This window comes from Camelus bactrianus, chromosome 10, assembly GCF_048773025.1.
Source record: "Camelus bactrianus isolate YW-2024 breed Bactrian camel chromosome 10, ASM4877302v1, whole genome shotgun sequence".
In the NCBI taxonomy this organism is placed as follows: domain Eukaryota; kingdom Metazoa; phylum Chordata; class Mammalia; order Artiodactyla; family Camelidae; genus Camelus; species Camelus bactrianus.
The window spans coordinates 48,404,893-48,420,107 of NC_133548.1; the positions used below are offsets into that span (position 1 = coordinate 48,404,893).

Below are 15,215 nucleotides of genomic sequence, written 5' to 3' on the forward strand. Positions count from 1 at the left end.
CAGAGAGGGATTTAATTTTAAAGAGTGAAAACACAGGGAGGAGGAGGGAAGCTAATAATGGGGAGGCATATGCATTAGTCTAAGAGGGAAGGGGCAGGGCTTTTCCGAGGGGGGGGGTGCCACCCCCTTTTAATCCTTTTTTGGTCCTTAATGTCCGATCATGGCCACCAATAGGTGTGTCATTTAATATGCTAGTTTAGTAAAATCAACATATAATAAGACTTTTTCTGTTGGAGGCCAGATTCCTTGCCATCTTGGTCCCAGCTGGTTCCATCTGGTTTTGTTTGTTTGTGGCTTCCTTATATCTGGACCCTTTAATTAAAGATTTTATGTTAACTCCTTCTAAAGATAGGGGTTGGCCGGTTGTGAGCAAAGACCTGGAGCAGCTGTGTTAGCACTCCCACCAGTTTTGTTTTCCCTTCCCCAAAAGCCTGAAGTTGGAAGCCACTAGGCTTCTGATCCCAGTCAAAATATCTCTCAGAAGCATTTATCCTCTCTGTTTCAGCATCATCATCTGAATAGTATGCTCTGAGCAGATGTGTGTTAGCATTGCTACATAGAAATTCGTGGAAGACATAGTCCTTGGCCTCTAGGAACTTAGACAAACCAACTTGGAGTTTAAAAATGGTTTACACATGCCATCAAATGAAAAGAAAATTTTAAATGTTTTTTTTTTGTTTGTTTTGTTTTTTGGGGGAGGTAATTAGGTTTATTTATTTTTTATTTTTAATGGAAGTACTGGGGATTGAATTTAGGACCTTGTGTATGCTAAGCATGCACTCTACCACTGAACTGTACCCTGCCCCATAAATATGGGTTTTATTTGAAAACCAAACAGGACATTAAATCAAAATAATTTTTAATTTTTTGATTTTTGTTTGGACTTTTCGTTTGTATATATAGATAATCTCAAATTATGATTTAGATTTAGGAAAGTGTTGAGGGTAAGTGGATATTCATTTTTTTCCCCAGGGTGCAAAGGAGTCAGAGCAGGGAAGGAGGGATCACATCACTGAGCACTTCCTGTGAGGTGGGGACTGTCATTCCTACTTCTCCATAGGACTCAGGTGCAAGGATTCCCCGTGATTAGGTTACTAGGAGTGTGTGTGAGTGTGTGTGTAAGGTGAGGTTTGAACCCAGTTTTTCACCAGAGCCACATAGGCTGCTGAGGAGCAGAAAAGGACTGGCATTCTGGGTCCCTATTATCGACATGAAATATGGCCAGTTAAGTTCAGAAGGACGTCATCTGGTTCAAACCCACCTTTTACAGATGGAGGAGCCGAATCCCTAGGGTAGAAGGCAGTGTGTGCGTTTGGGCCCGATGTGACTCAGTGCTGACAAACAGGAAGCCTGAAGTGAGAAAGGGAAATTCCATCCAAGAAAGAAGGCAGAAAAGTGGCTATTCTCATTCCACACTCAAGGTGTGAATTCCTTTATTGAGTCACAATCATTTTCTAAAAATTCTGGGACCTGGTACTTAGGCTTTCAGTCCAGCATTTACCTCTTTATCCCTAAACTAAACCCTCTAAGGTGCCTCATAGTCCAGGGGGTGGGGGGCTGCATGGTAGTGAGGCTCCCACAGCTGCACGTCATCCTTAGTCACCCCCAGCTCCTGGTTCCTTTGGTCTCACCTCTAGACATCTGTGTCATTCAAAAGCATTGTCCCAGGCACTTCCTCACTGACCAGCAAAATCTTTCTTAGGGCCTTGTCCTTACATTTGTGCTTGTACAGAGTTATTGCTTTTACAAACTGCTTTCTTGCCCAGCTTCTCCCTTGATCCTTATAACATACCAGGTGAAGTAGGGAAGGGATTGTTACTCCCATTTTACAGGAAAGGAGACCGAGGCTGCCCTCTTGTTTCTCCAGTGTCATCAGCAAACATTTACAGATCTCAGCCTCACGCTGACCCAGCAGTGCTCCTTTGACAAAGGTTCTAGACTTTCTCTTTTTCCTCTTTCCTAGAATGCCAGTGGATGCTACACAGCAGACACGTTTCAAATATGGCTGATTGAAGGCTGTGGTCCAAAGCTTTGGCAGTGCCCTTCTAGACTCCTTAGCTGATTTCCACATGTATCACATGCCGCTCCTGTCCCATGCTTGCAGTCTTTCCTGTTTATAACTCATCATCTGATCAGATTTTTCAGGGGACATAAGTTGGCAAACTTCCATTTTATCCAAATGAATCTGTTTTGGTTTATTTCTTCTTGCCTAAATGTTAGGCGGCCAACCTAACAGGTTGCACAAATTAATATAATTTATTTTCCATCTTGTCAGTGCAAAACAAAGGTGTTAAGACAAAGCACTGAAGACCAAAATCCTTCCTCCTCTCCTGTTTTTTGAGTCAGCAGCAAGTAAACAGCTCTGTAAACATGTGTGGGTCCGTGTCCTTGTGTGCAGGGACCCACTGTTTTATTCCATCCTTAACAGGTTTTGTCCTACTTCAGTATCAAGTGGCCTCTTCTTATTCAAAATGGAGATTCCCGAAACATCTGGACTTCCATCAAGGCCCGTTTCAGCTGCTCGTAGGTGACAAACATCACCACATTCCAGGCTCCCAGACGCAAAAAGGAGGGTGTGAATCTGATGAGAGAAACAACCACAGTATCAGATGGGGGGACTGAGTCCCACATAGATGCACGTGCTTGCCACGTTCTTGGTGTTCCTGCCCAGGGCTAGCCGTCTGTGAGTCACGGCATTTTCTGATACTGTTTAGTCTTTCTTCTCTGCTGAAGGAATTTAGGCAGAAGTTGGAGTCAAGAAAGGGAAGGGAACTAACATTTTTGAGCTGAGTTACTGTGTCAGGCAGTTAATTCTCACAGTTCTATCAGGTAGCTGTGATTGTTGCCAGTTATTCCCCCCCTAGAAATAGAGGTTGTTAAATCTTAGTTGAAAACACCTGACTCTATCTTGCACCTGGGTGTTTCTGGGCTCATTTACAACCTGAGTGGCCACCCCTGAGGAGGCCCCTGCCTCTAGCTGGGCAAAAACAAGAACAATGTGACACTAAATTTGGCTAATTTTCCAAGAGCCTGCCTGTCCCATTACAGAGCAGCTGGGAGAGTCCCCATCTCAGGGGAAGAGCTCATGACTTGGCCCCTGTCTTCTTCAGCCTCTCTCCGTGAATCCCCTCCTGCCTCTCAGCTCCTGCCAGACCCTTCCTCCCACACCTTTGCCAACGTTGCTCCTTCTGCTTGGACCATCCCCTCTCCTGGCTTGGCTGGTTGCTCTTTGCTCTGTGGGACTCAGCCTGGGCACCAGAACCTCACACTGAGGCCTCTCCTGAACCTCAGCCTGGGCCCTTCACAGGTAGTATAGCACGGGGAGCAACAAATGTGAACTCGGGGGTGAGACCTGGGTTCAAATTCTAGCTTGACCAGTTTCTTTCAATTTTATTATTTTTGTTATTGTGGGGGGAGGTAGTCAGGCTTATTTAATTATTTTTCAGTGGAGGTACTGGGAATTGAACCTAGGACCTTGTGCATGCTAAGCATGCACTCTACCACTGAGCTAAACCCTTCTCTCCTCAACCAGTTTCTTGAACTCAGTTTTTCTCAGGCTATTTCCTTATCTGTAACGTGAGGACAATAATGGTCTTTCCTCCACAGAGTCATTGAGAGGACTGAATGAGTGAACGTGCAGCACGCAGCACAGGGCTCGGTATCAGTAAATCCTCATTACATGTCACTTACTTGTTGGCTGCTCTTCAAAGGAAGCACAGCACGGGGCCCAGCACCCACGAGATGCTCCATGCATGTTGTCCAAATGAAAGGACAAACCAAGACAAGTGGCTACAGCTGAAGAGTGTAATAATGGAGGCACTTATAGGAAAAGGACTGTCAGCTGAAACTCGGTTTTGTGCCGTCATCCCAGGGTCAAGAACGTGTTTGCTTGTTAGGTCCAGTATAACACCGGGCACCAGAAAACTCTCCTCTGAGGTGAAGGTAAGAGCGCTGGGCAAAGAGCTTAGTGTGGTGTGGATGACATGCTGTTGCATGGCGTCTACCAGTCTGGGTTTGAACCAGGACTCTGCCATTTAAACTTTGTGAGCTTGGGCAAGTTCCTTGACCTTTCTGCATCTCAGTCTCTTCCTCAGTAAATGTGGAGAACATGACCCAGTTCAAGAGGGTGTTGAGATAATATATGTGAAGTGCTTAGCACCAGGCCTAACACTTAGTGACTTTGGTCCTGGTGATTGTTAATAACCTACCCTATAGAGCACTGGCTTTGTGCTGGGGACTCTGGGAGATGAAAGATGTATACAGTTGACCCTTGAACAACACAGGTTTGAACTGTGTGGGTCCACTTACACAGATCTTTTTTCAATAGTAAATACTACAGTACTACACGATCTGTGGTTGGTTGGATCTGTGGATGTGGAACCAGGGCTGTGGAGGAACTGCATATGTGGAGGGCTGACTATAAATCGTACACGTCTGCAGCTGTATAGGGTCAGCCCTCCTAATCCTCTCGTTCAAGGGGTAACTATAAGCCACCAGTCCTTGGCTGAAAGGAGCTTGCATTCTAGCATGGGGGATAATCTAAACTTACAAATACTGTATTACAAAGTAGGAAGTGGTAGATACCATAAAAATGGTATCAAGGAAGTATTGCTGAAGTTCACAGGGAGAAAAATTTATACCTGAGAGTGTTAGGGAGGAGGTGGCATTTGAACTAGTCTTGAAGGACGGCTAAGATTTAGAAGGTGTAGATGGTGTAGGAAAGGCATTCCACCCAGAGGGAACACTTAATGCCGAGACAAAGAAGCGGGAAAACATGAAGCACATTGGGCATTTGGGCTGCCACCCCTGGGGACCCACGGTACTGGCAGAGGGTCAGGGAAAACTCTCAGGATTACCAACCAGCTTCTCCTCCTTTTTACCTGCCCAGTATGTTTGGAGCTGGCACTTTGACCTATGCCTACACTCCTTTTTCTCAGATAAGCCTCTCTGACTCCAAATCAGACTTGGTCCACCCTCTTTAAAAATTTCTGTAGGTCTTTATACTTGTTCTCTGTGGCATTTACATCTGTGCTGTCCACCACTGCATTTCCAGATGGACCCATGTGGGCACAATCTGCATGGAGGGAAGGAAGGAAGGTGTGGAGGGAGGCCTGAGTTCTCTCTCTGGGAGAGAATGCGGAGGCAGGAGGGGAGGCTCACCCCTTATAGAAGGCTGTGGGGCCTTCCTGGGTCACTAGCTTCAGCATACAGTCCAAGGGGCTGTGGTACTGGCCTGGCAGCGAGTTCATGTACCGGGTCTTCACCACATCTACTGGGGAGGCCACCACTGTGGCACAGAAGCCGGCTCCAAAGGCAGAGACAAAGTGGCAAGGGAAGTTGTCTGTAGTGGGGAAGGGAAAAGCAAATATTGGGCTGGGAGATGGTCATGCACTTGCTTTCTGTTCTCTGTGTGTTCATTGTCCCTAAAGAAACTGAACTCCTTGAGCATAAGGATACTGTTCTCCAAATCGCTCACAGTACCCAGGGTGGAGCTCTTGGTAAGAACTCGAGAAACAGAACTGGGTCATCCCAGAGGTGGAAGCTAATCCAGCCCAACCATCTCGTTTGAGGAAACTGAAGTCAGAAGGTGACCCTTGCCTAAAGGTGCATGGGAAGAAGTGGTGTCAGCCTGGAATCCAGGTCCCTGGCCTCCTGTCCAGGCTTCTTTCCTACTTGTCATAATGATGTACTGGGCACTGCCCCTCTCTACACTCCTTCTAAAGCCCAGTCTTCTCTGGGTGGTGTCCACTCTGTAGAGTCCTGGGTTCCCTCCCTGCTGTGGGAGGGCTGTCTGCCTGGAGCCCAGGGCCTCACCAGTGAGCAGGTGATAGTCTAGCAGCTTCTCCTTGATGACGTCGTAGGTCACCATCTCAGCACAGTTGACGATGGCATTCCTCGTGATGTTGGGCAGAGTTCCTGTGAGGAAAGGGGTGAGGCTGATGAGTGGGGAATAGGAGAAGTGGACAATCCTGGCTGCAAGGCCACAGGCCCCAGTTTGGGGGACATTGTGCCCCATTCCACTGTTCTCAGAGGAGCCTACCTCAGGTGGGCTGATTCCACAGTTTCCTTTCCAGTGTTAAAAACTCAGATTATCATGTCCATCTTAGAGACAGAAGACAGAGAGGCCCTCTTGTGTTTAGGCCACATTTTGAAGGATGATCTACAACATCTATCAAAATTAAAATATGCCTCCCTGAGACCTGGCTAGAACCAGAAAAGGAAGTATTTCTTTGGGAAAGGGAGGCTGAGCTCTTGGAACAGTGACAGAGTGTCTTCCTGGCATGGCCCTTGGAAAGCATCAAGACCAACCCCCTGGTTTCACAGATGAGGGATGGGCCCCAGGAGGGCACCCAGCAAGTAAGGCTGTGACCCAGGTGTCCTGCCCTTAACCTTCACTGGGTCACTGTTTCTCCTGCAAGCTTCATGTGAGCCCTGGCCATGTGTGGGAGAGACTCCAGCATTTGTCAAGGGGGCCACTACTTAGACACGTAGGAAACCCCTAAAGCCTTGTTCTCAAGGAAGACCCCTCCTCATGGCTGCTTCCCCAGTGGCCTCTGTTTCTGCTCCATGCCCTGCAGTCACCCGTCGTAGGTCTTTGTTGGGGAGGCCCTTCCCACCCATCTCTACGCACCAAGAGACTGCTGAGCCCTTGAGGCCCAACTTTCATGTTACCCTCCCCCATCCAAGTCCACATTGTCTCTCCCAACCTCCAGCCCTGCACCTCTGTGTGAACCTAGCACATCCTGCCCTGTGGAATGGCCGCTCCTTGACATGTCCCATTTCTCTGTGTGAGAGCCACGAGGGTGCCTTCTATTTCATTTCAATCTCCCTCGCAGCCCTGTATATGGTGACAGGTTGGCAAAGTGAGCTGAATTTGGGCCAGTGTGGCATGTCAATTGGGATGTGGGGATGGCTGGGATGTTCCTTTGGAATCACTGGGATCCACATGCTGGGAGCTCCCCTCCTTGCTCAGTTTCCTGCCCCAGCCCTAGAGTAGGAAAATCTCTGCCGAAGGCTCTATGAACCTGGAGTCCAGACCTACCTTTCCACAGGCCCCGGACTCCTTCCTCCCTGGCGATGGTCCTATAGGCATCCATTGTCCCACTGTACTTCCTGTTGCTCCGGGACCCACCGTGCACACTGGCCTGAAATCGGACCTTCACCACGTCAGTAGGCTGGGCACAGGTTACTGCCATGGCCCCGGTGGTGCAGCCTGCCAAAATCCGGGTAGCGATGCTGGAGTCTGGAGAGGAGGAGAGTGAGTGGGCCAGTGTTCTGCCACCCAGCACCCCTGTGGGCCTGATGCTGATCTCTGGGGGCCGCCCCTGCCCGGTGCCTACCTTCCCTGGGCCAGGGCTCTGGAGCTTCCTTGATGGAGGCTCAGTCTCCTGAGCATCTGTTACCAGCTCCCCACTTCCAGCTCTGCCTAAGTCGCACTGCCCTGGTCTCCTGACCCTCAGCCTAGATTCTGCTTCTGCACCCACCCCACCCCGGCACTCACGATCCGAGCCCTTGGGGGTGTAGAACTGCTTGACAGAGTCGTAGAGGCCGATGCGGATGGAGGCGAAGCTCATCTGGCGCTGCAGGCCGGCAACCAGCCCATTGTAGAGGCTGCAGGGGCCCTCGGTGCGTACCATGGTCAGGATGGTGCCCAGCACGCCGCGGTACTGCGCAATCTGGGCTGCCCGGGCCGCCTGGTTCTCCCCCTGGATCTGAGGGACACCCCGCAGCAGCGTGAGGAGCTTGGTAGGGGGTAGATGGGGCTGTGTGCAAGGGGGCCTGCCTGGGGCTGAACCTCAGAACAAGCATGATCATAGTGTCACATCCCAGTAAAAATGATAGGTTTATGCAGCAGTTTCCATCTTGCAAACTGTTGTACATGGTGTGGTGTTGGATCCTCAGGGAAAAAGGAGGGCAGACTTTTTCTCACTACAGGTGATCAGTGGCTTGCCCAAACTCACACAGTGCTTCCTTCCTTCTTCTTCTCACTTTATGGTTTACAAAGCAGGCAAGGCCATGAAAGGCCCTGGCACATCATGCCAAGGAATTAAGATCTTTTGGTCTCGGGTGATGGTGATGGGCAGGCAGCGAGGCAGGGTCGTGGGCAGTGGGGTGAGTGGCCTGCTCAGGGTTCTCTGTGAGGAAGAGCAGGCGGGCAGATGCTGGAGGTGCTGTGGTGGAGAACTCAGCCTCTCCATTGATGTCATCAGTGACCCTTGGCCAAAGGGCACCTACCTGCAGGCGGACCTTGGCCGTGTCCAGTGGGAAGGTGATAAGGTCAGCAAAGCAGGCTGCCATGCCCGCCCCCAGGAACTTCACCGCCGTTGTGGGAGGCACCTCTGAAGGCTTCAGTCCAACCATGGTCCCAGAGGCTCAGTCCCTCCAGGGCCCAGTGGAGGTCCAAGGAGAGAGGCTGCTCTGTGGGCCTGGGCTTCAGTGCATGGAGGAGGCTGCAAGAGACAGGCCCGGGGAGGGGTTGGCACCTGTGCCCTCTGGGCCAGTCCCCAGGCTCCTCTCAGCACCAGGAGGGGATTTATAAGTGAAAAGCCTGGGCATGGCCATGCTTAGCTCTGTGGATTTGATTTATAAAAACAGGTCATTTTCCTCCCTTTTCTCCTGCCATCCTCACCCTGCCCCCTCCTCCTCTTCCCCCTGCTGAGATGGGTCCTCATTGTCTAGAGGAGGAAACCTTGGCTCAGGCAGGGACAGATCTGGTGCTGACTCCACACCCCAACCCCGTTCTCCTTCCCCAGCACCCAGCTGCTTTCTGGGAAAGGTCTGCTCCCCGAGGTGTGTGGAGAGTCTGGTCCTTCATCCCAACCCAACAAAGTAAACATGCCTCGTGGCTCAGTTAAACTGCTGATCATCTTGGATGAAGTGCTTTTTTTTTTTTCTAAGTCTATCTGAATATACTCAGGTATCTGTTTACTTAAAATCCTTCTCAGCCTGTAATTCCTTCTGTCACTAAGGGCATTGAGTCTGTGACTAGAAGTATTTCCTCCCAACATTGTAGGACTCCTGGGCTGATGCTCTGCTGTGGAGACCAGCCCCAGGCCAGTCTGCTGCTCTGCCTCCCAGGGAGGTGGGGCTGAGGGGGTCCTGCCACTGATCTCTGTGGTGGTGTCTGCTGACCTCCCTGGCTCAGCACATGCCCTTTCTTTACTCACACTTCTCACACCCTCAGAAGGATGAGCTTCTCAGAAGCCAGAGGAGGATCAGCCTTGGTCAAGGGAATGTGCCTCCTCCCTGCCCCCAGGGGAGCATTTGTGCCTGCCCCCATCTTACTGCTTGTGGACGAGAGCCATGTTTACATCTGAGGGTCCTGGTTTAGCCTTGCTTACCTTGGGAAGCTGGCACACCTGTTGCCCTGCGTTCTTAGAATCTGGACTTCTAGGCATGAGGCCTTTGGTACTGATGCCATCTCTTAGCAGTTCACACCCACTGGCACCCCAACTCCCGTACCACCCCATTGTGTGCTGGGATCCTGGACCCGTCAGCATCCTCACCCCTGGAGCCAGGGCCAGTCCCACAGAGTTGTGAAGAGGGCAGCGTGTGCGCCCCTTCTTTATAGTAACAAAATCCTCTAGTCCTGTGGTGAGGAAACTCAAGTTCCTGCCCTGTCTTCCCGGCTTAATGATGGGTTATAGGACCTTGGATATGTTATTTAACGTCTCTTGGGTAAATGAGAATAGTATATTACCTGTTCACCAGTGGTAAATTGGATGCCAAAAGATAGTGGTGACCATTTGAAGCTTCTTTCAGGACTGCCGCCTGCAGCTCTGGTTCTCCCTGTGCTGTCTTCTCAACCCACACAGCTCCTTGGACTCTTATGCCTGTTGTCACCTTTCCCTGGAGAAGTCTGTTCTTAAGGAGCTGATGTTTTAATTCATGTTAAGGTGTAAGTGACTATCTTAATGATCAGATATTTCTTGACCACTCTGATAGGTACTAGGGAAGGAAGGATATGGAACGAATCATGTTTGGCCCTTGCCGTCAAGGAGCTTATATTCAGGAAGACTGATAGGTGTAGAATTATCCAAAGAGAACAAGGAAGATGAGATGGGGGGGATGGGTTGAGACTGGAGCTCACCAGCTGCTGGGTCCCGGTCTGGAAGCCTGGGTCTAATGTAGAGGAACAGCTTTGAATCCTGCTTTGAGGATGGGGGTGCTTTTATTTTGATGTTTCCCAGCATAAAGTTGCATTTAAGATTCACTTTTATTTCTAAAGCTTTTAAAATTGAGATATAATTAACATACCATGATTTTATGCATTTTGATAGTCACCAAGCTATAAAGGGAATTAGGCGTTGATTCTGGAATGTTGGGTCTGAACAGCAAATGCTAATTTTCTGCATGGGGACCTCACCTAGTGTCCAAGCATAATTCAGATCATGTCACTTCCCTTTTTAAAAATTCTTCACCCACTATGCCCCCACCATTATTCAGAACAAAGTCCAAAGTCCTTGCCGTGACCTGTGGACCTCCCTATGACCCACCTTATGCTAAGTTCTGTGCTTGGCGCTCCAGGAAATCTGGAGAAGAGTAGTCTGTGTGACCTGCCCACAGGGGACTCTCAAGGAGTCTTGTGACAAACCCACAAATAACTGTCGGGCTGGATGGGCTGGATCATGTCCGAAGGAGGGAACCATCAAGAAGGGACTCAAAGGAGGGAGAAACCCTCTCTCTTGTTTGAGAGGTGGAATTAGAACAGTTTCATGGTGAGAGGTGGAAGGAGGGCTTTGAAAGGTGGGCAGGATGTCAGCAGCTGGAGAAGTGGGAGGGGAGTTTCAGGTTCAGGGAAGGGCACAAGCTTGAGTGAGAGTCCAGGCCCGGCTTCAGGTAGGAGGAGGGAATGGCTACTGGGCTGCGAGGCCTTTGCAGTGGAGCTTTATGACACGATCTCACCGAATTCTCACAACTTTCCCGAGAGGTAGCTTTCCCCCTTTTCTCCCCTGCTTTTCGGTGAGCAAACCAAGGCTTGGAAATGTTGGCTTGCTCAGTACTACCAGCCACCAGTGTCAGGGCCTGGTCCACTCTGCTCTGCTGGGCTTGAAACAGCCTTGGAAAGAGGCCAGGACAGTGTTTAAATCCATCTGACAGATGAGCAAAGAAAGGCTTAAGATGGAAAGAGACTTCCTCAAATTCACAGTACTCCAGCCAGTTTCTTGTGAAGGCAATAAAGCTCCCTTCACGGGTCATTCTACTCAGGGGCCCCAGTGGAAGTGGGAGTGTGGGTATCTACCATCTTCCCTTTTTGCTGAGGACAGTCAAAGCCCTTCACAGTTAATTATATGCCAACCCCGTCTCTGGGGAATTAAATGCTAAGCCTATGGAACAACAGCTTGGTGAGGAAGGCTGGGCAGGCATCACTGTCCAGTTTGGCAGAGGAAGAAAATGTGCCCAGAGAGGCTGAGATCCGTGCACCTGGCACAGTGGGGCCTCGGGCTCCCTCTGCAGTGCTCCCCACACCGCCTATCTGTCTGCCTTTCTGTGCTGCCTCCCTGAGAGGGTCCAAGGAGAATTTGGCTCCTTGGGAGGCTGGTGTGGAGCTGAACCTGGACAGCACTGCAGATGTGCTACGGGAACGTGGCCTCCACCTGCCTCCTTCCTCACTTCCTTTTGCCCTGCAGAAGCCCCGAAGCTGCCAGGCAGGCCCAGTCCCCAGCAGGGAGGCTGTGGCTCCTCTGTCCGGGGCTGGAATGCATGTGCGGTATGTGTTGGAGCACCTGCCTCTCTCAGTGCCTGCATCCTGTTAGCCCTGCTTCCCTGGAGCCCTGGCATGTCCCTTGCTCTTCCCTCCTCTGACAGGAGCAGGACTGCTCTGAACCTCAGATTCAGGAATTTGAGAGCCTGACTCTTAAGGCAGAGACCTTCTCTTGGAGAGACCCTGGGGCTTGTGTTCTCTAGTGTCTCTTATAGGCTGTACGTGTGTCCCTTCTTCAAACCTCTGGAAGCCACCCAGGCTCTAATACAAGAAGCCTACACTTCCACTTATGAGTTATGAACTGAGGAGCAGAGGTGGGATTCGTCCAGGGCTGTGTGACTCAGTGCATCCCCTGCCCTTGGCCCCTGGTGTGGAGTGTTCAGGCCCTGCAGGGAGCACTTTGTGGGCTTTGCCCTATGGGCTGGGTCTGTCTCCCTGGGGACACCTGTGTCCCCTGAGCAGGGGCTGACTGTCAAGCACTGCTTCCATTCTGAACCTCCTCTGTCCTCAGCTGCCTCTGTCCTACACCTTCTTTAGAATTAGCCCATTAACTGCAATGGTTTCCCCCCTAGATGGGGCCCTAAATCTGGGACAGGGGCTACTTATCTTGCTGCTCTGTGCAGCCTGGTACAGGGATGGCCCAGGGAAGATCAGTTGACCAACAGACCCCCACTTGCTGAGGTGGAGAAATGGGCAACAAGATGAGATGTTGTTCTTTGAGGGCCTCAGATGCCACAGCTATACTTAATCTAGCAGAGAAAGGGGACTTGTTCGTGGTTCTCAAGTTGAGGAATGACACCATCATTCCTGTGTTTGGATCATGGTGGTGCAGATGTAGAGGATGGATTAGAAGGGAGTGACTAGAGGCTAAGAGACCAGTGAGGAGGTTGATGGGAGGCAGCAAGTGGTGGAGGAGCCTGAACTCGGACAAGAGCAGAGGCAACGGATGGAGCCGGAGCCCATTCTAGAGGCTGTCCTGACCCCTCTGTGGGAGGGATGGGCATGGGCTCAGGCAGGGAGGGCTCTAGACTTTGACTGGTTAAGTTGGGGTGGGGTGGGGGAGACCACAGTTGGCCCAGGTAGGGGCTCTGAGGTCAATGCTCCCCAACCTCCTCCCCCCTTTACTCTAGCCTCCTGAATTGCTACATTGGTACTTGGGGAGCACCAGCAGACCTTTGTGAAAGTGAAGCATGGGGCAGAACCCTCCTCCTTGTCGCCCTGCTGGGGCATGTGAGGAATGGGGAGTTCTAGCCTCTATGACACAGCGTAGTGGTGCCCCGTTCATGTGCTTCCATATCAGGCATTGAGCTGAGGGCTTTACAGGCACTGACTAATTCAACCCTATTTATAAGGCTACATCGCTATGATTGTCTCCATTTCAAACACAAGGGCCCTGGGGCTTCGAGGGCTTCAGCTAATCATAAGGCTAAAGAGTGAAGCTGGGATTGGAGTCCAGAGCCCCTGCCTCTTCACCACCCAGAGTCTCAGACCTCCAGGAGAGCTCAGGATCCTGGAGCTGCTTGTTTACTGAGTGGATTCGTGGCCCTCAACCCCAGAGATCCCGATATAGGGCTGAGCTGGGGCCTGGGAATCTGCATTAGAAACAAGTTCTCCATGGTGGTTCTGAATCAGGGGTCAGAGGACCCTGTTCTGGGATGCTGTGCCCGACCCCACCCTCCTAGCAAAGCCTCTACTGCATCCCCACCAAGGAAGCTGTCTGAGCAGAGCCAGGGGTGCCCCCCAACCCCTTCTCAGGAAAGGGGTTCTCATGGGGAAAGGGTTTTATACTCTGGAAGAATCCTGGGGAGTCTGGGTCAGACTAAGGAGAAAGCCACATCCCATCTACGGGGATTTGCTAAATCATAGCAGGGGCAGCCAGCAGAGCAAGGGGGAAGCGAGTCCTGGGTGAGTGACACAGGTGTTGGGGTTGAGTCCCAGCCCGGCCACAGCACCCTCATCAGGGCTGCAATTCCGTCTTGTCTCAATCTCTACGGGCTCTGTCCTGCTACTGTTGGTGAACCCTGACAGCTCCTGGCTGCTCTCTGGGCGGCTGTGAGGGGAGAACTTGGAGGAAGGCAGGGTGGAGATGGGGTCTTACCTGTGAGTCCAGCCAGGGTGGAGGAAGCACAGGGCCTCCTTAAGGCTCCTCAGGGCTCCATCCTAGGAGGTGGCAGGAAGGATCTGATTGCCCCTTTGCCATTCTCTGTTGTCTCTGCCGTCTCCGGCTTGGCACCTGTCTTTATACACTCCCGCTGACCTGAAACCTTACCCTAGAGAAGCTAGTTGACAGCTTGATCACTTGACCAGAGGTGGCTGGTGAGGGGGAAGGTCAGAGTTCCAGATCTGCTTCAGCTCCTTTGACTTGGGGTTCTTTAAAATAGCTCCTCCCAGATGATGAAAGAAGAGCTACCTCGGGTGATAAGGGCATATATGGGGTTGGGGGTGCTTGGACCTCTCTCTTGAGAGTCCAAAGGTCAAGGCCTCCCATGATAGGCTGGGCAGGGCTCTCCCGGTCCTCCTCTTAATGCTAACAATGATAACTGTCATTTCCTGGTGCCTACTATGTGCTAGAAACTTTACATACGTTATTTCTATTTTTCACAATCCTATGAGGTAGGTTTTGTAAGGAGTCTAAGTTTTTTAAATAAAGCTTTATTGAGATGTAATTTGCATATCACACAAATCACCCATTTAAAGAGTACAGTTCAGTGGTTTTTAGTGTATTCACAGTTATGTGACCATCAATCATCACAGTCAATTTTAGAGCATTTTCCTTAATCCCTGCACCCTGCTAAATATCCCCATACACATCAGCAGTCACTTCCTTTCTCCCCTCCCTCCAGCCCCAGTCACTAATCTACTTTCTGTCTCTATAGATTTCCTTGCTCTGAACATTTCATGTAAATAGAATCATACAATATATGACCTTTTGGGACTGGCTTCTTTTACTTAGCATGATTCATCTGTGTTGGAGCATGTATCAGTACTTCTTCCTTTTTATGGCTGAGTATCCACACCTTAAAAATTTTTTTTTTAAATTGAAGTATAGTCACAATGTACAGTTACACGGTGTCAATTTCTGGTGAACAGCACACTGTCCCAGTCATGCATATATATGTACATATATTTGTGTTCATATTCTTCTCCATTAAAGGTTATTATAAGATATTGAATATAGTTCTTGTGCTATATGGAAAAAATTTGCTTTTTTAATCTACTTTCATATATAGTGACTAACATTTGCAAATATCAAACTATCAAATTTATCCCTTCCCACCACCCCCTTTCCCTGGTAACCATAAGATTGTTTACTATGTCTTGTAGTCTGTTTCTGTTTTGTTGATGAGTTCATTAGTTCATTACTGTCCTCTTTTTTTTTTTTTTCAGATTCCACATATGAGTGATGTATTTTTCTTTCTCTTTCTGGTATACTTCACTTACAGTTATAATCTCCAGGTCCATCTGTGTTGCTACAAATGGCATTGTTTTATTTTTTATGGCTGAGTAGTAT

General features: G+C 49.9%; 2 protein-coding genes across 6 annotated transcripts in view; one reads left to right on the top strand and one right to left on the bottom strand.

Moving 5' to 3' along the window:
* DNAJB13 (DnaJ heat shock protein family (Hsp40) member B13) overlaps positions 1 to 15,215 on the top strand; it is a 65,212-nt gene that overhangs the window by 35,040 nt on the left and 14,957 nt on the right. The window lies entirely within an intron of this gene.
* Positions 1,401 to 14,002, bottom strand: UCP3 (uncoupling protein 3). Of its 2 annotated transcripts, XM_010973122.3 has the most exons (8): positions 13,803 to 14,002; positions 9,701 to 9,948; positions 8,236 to 8,450; positions 7,502 to 7,712; positions 7,043 to 7,243; positions 5,815 to 5,916; positions 5,161 to 5,341; positions 1,401 to 2,581 (listed from the first exon to the last, which is right to left on the bottom strand). In XM_010973122.3, the coding sequence occupies exons 3-8, from the start codon at positions 8,359 to 8,361 to the stop codon at positions 2,467 to 2,469; spliced, it is 936 nt and encodes a 311-aa protein (XP_010971424.1). In that variant the 5' UTR covers positions 8,362 to 8,450; positions 9,701 to 9,948; positions 13,803 to 14,002; the 3' UTR covers positions 1,401 to 2,466. The 2 variants fall into 2 exon arrangements, with proteins under 2 accessions (XP_010971424.1, XP_010971426.1); XM_010973124.3 differs by lacking the exon at positions 9,701 to 9,948 and having other exon boundaries at positions 13,803 to 14,000.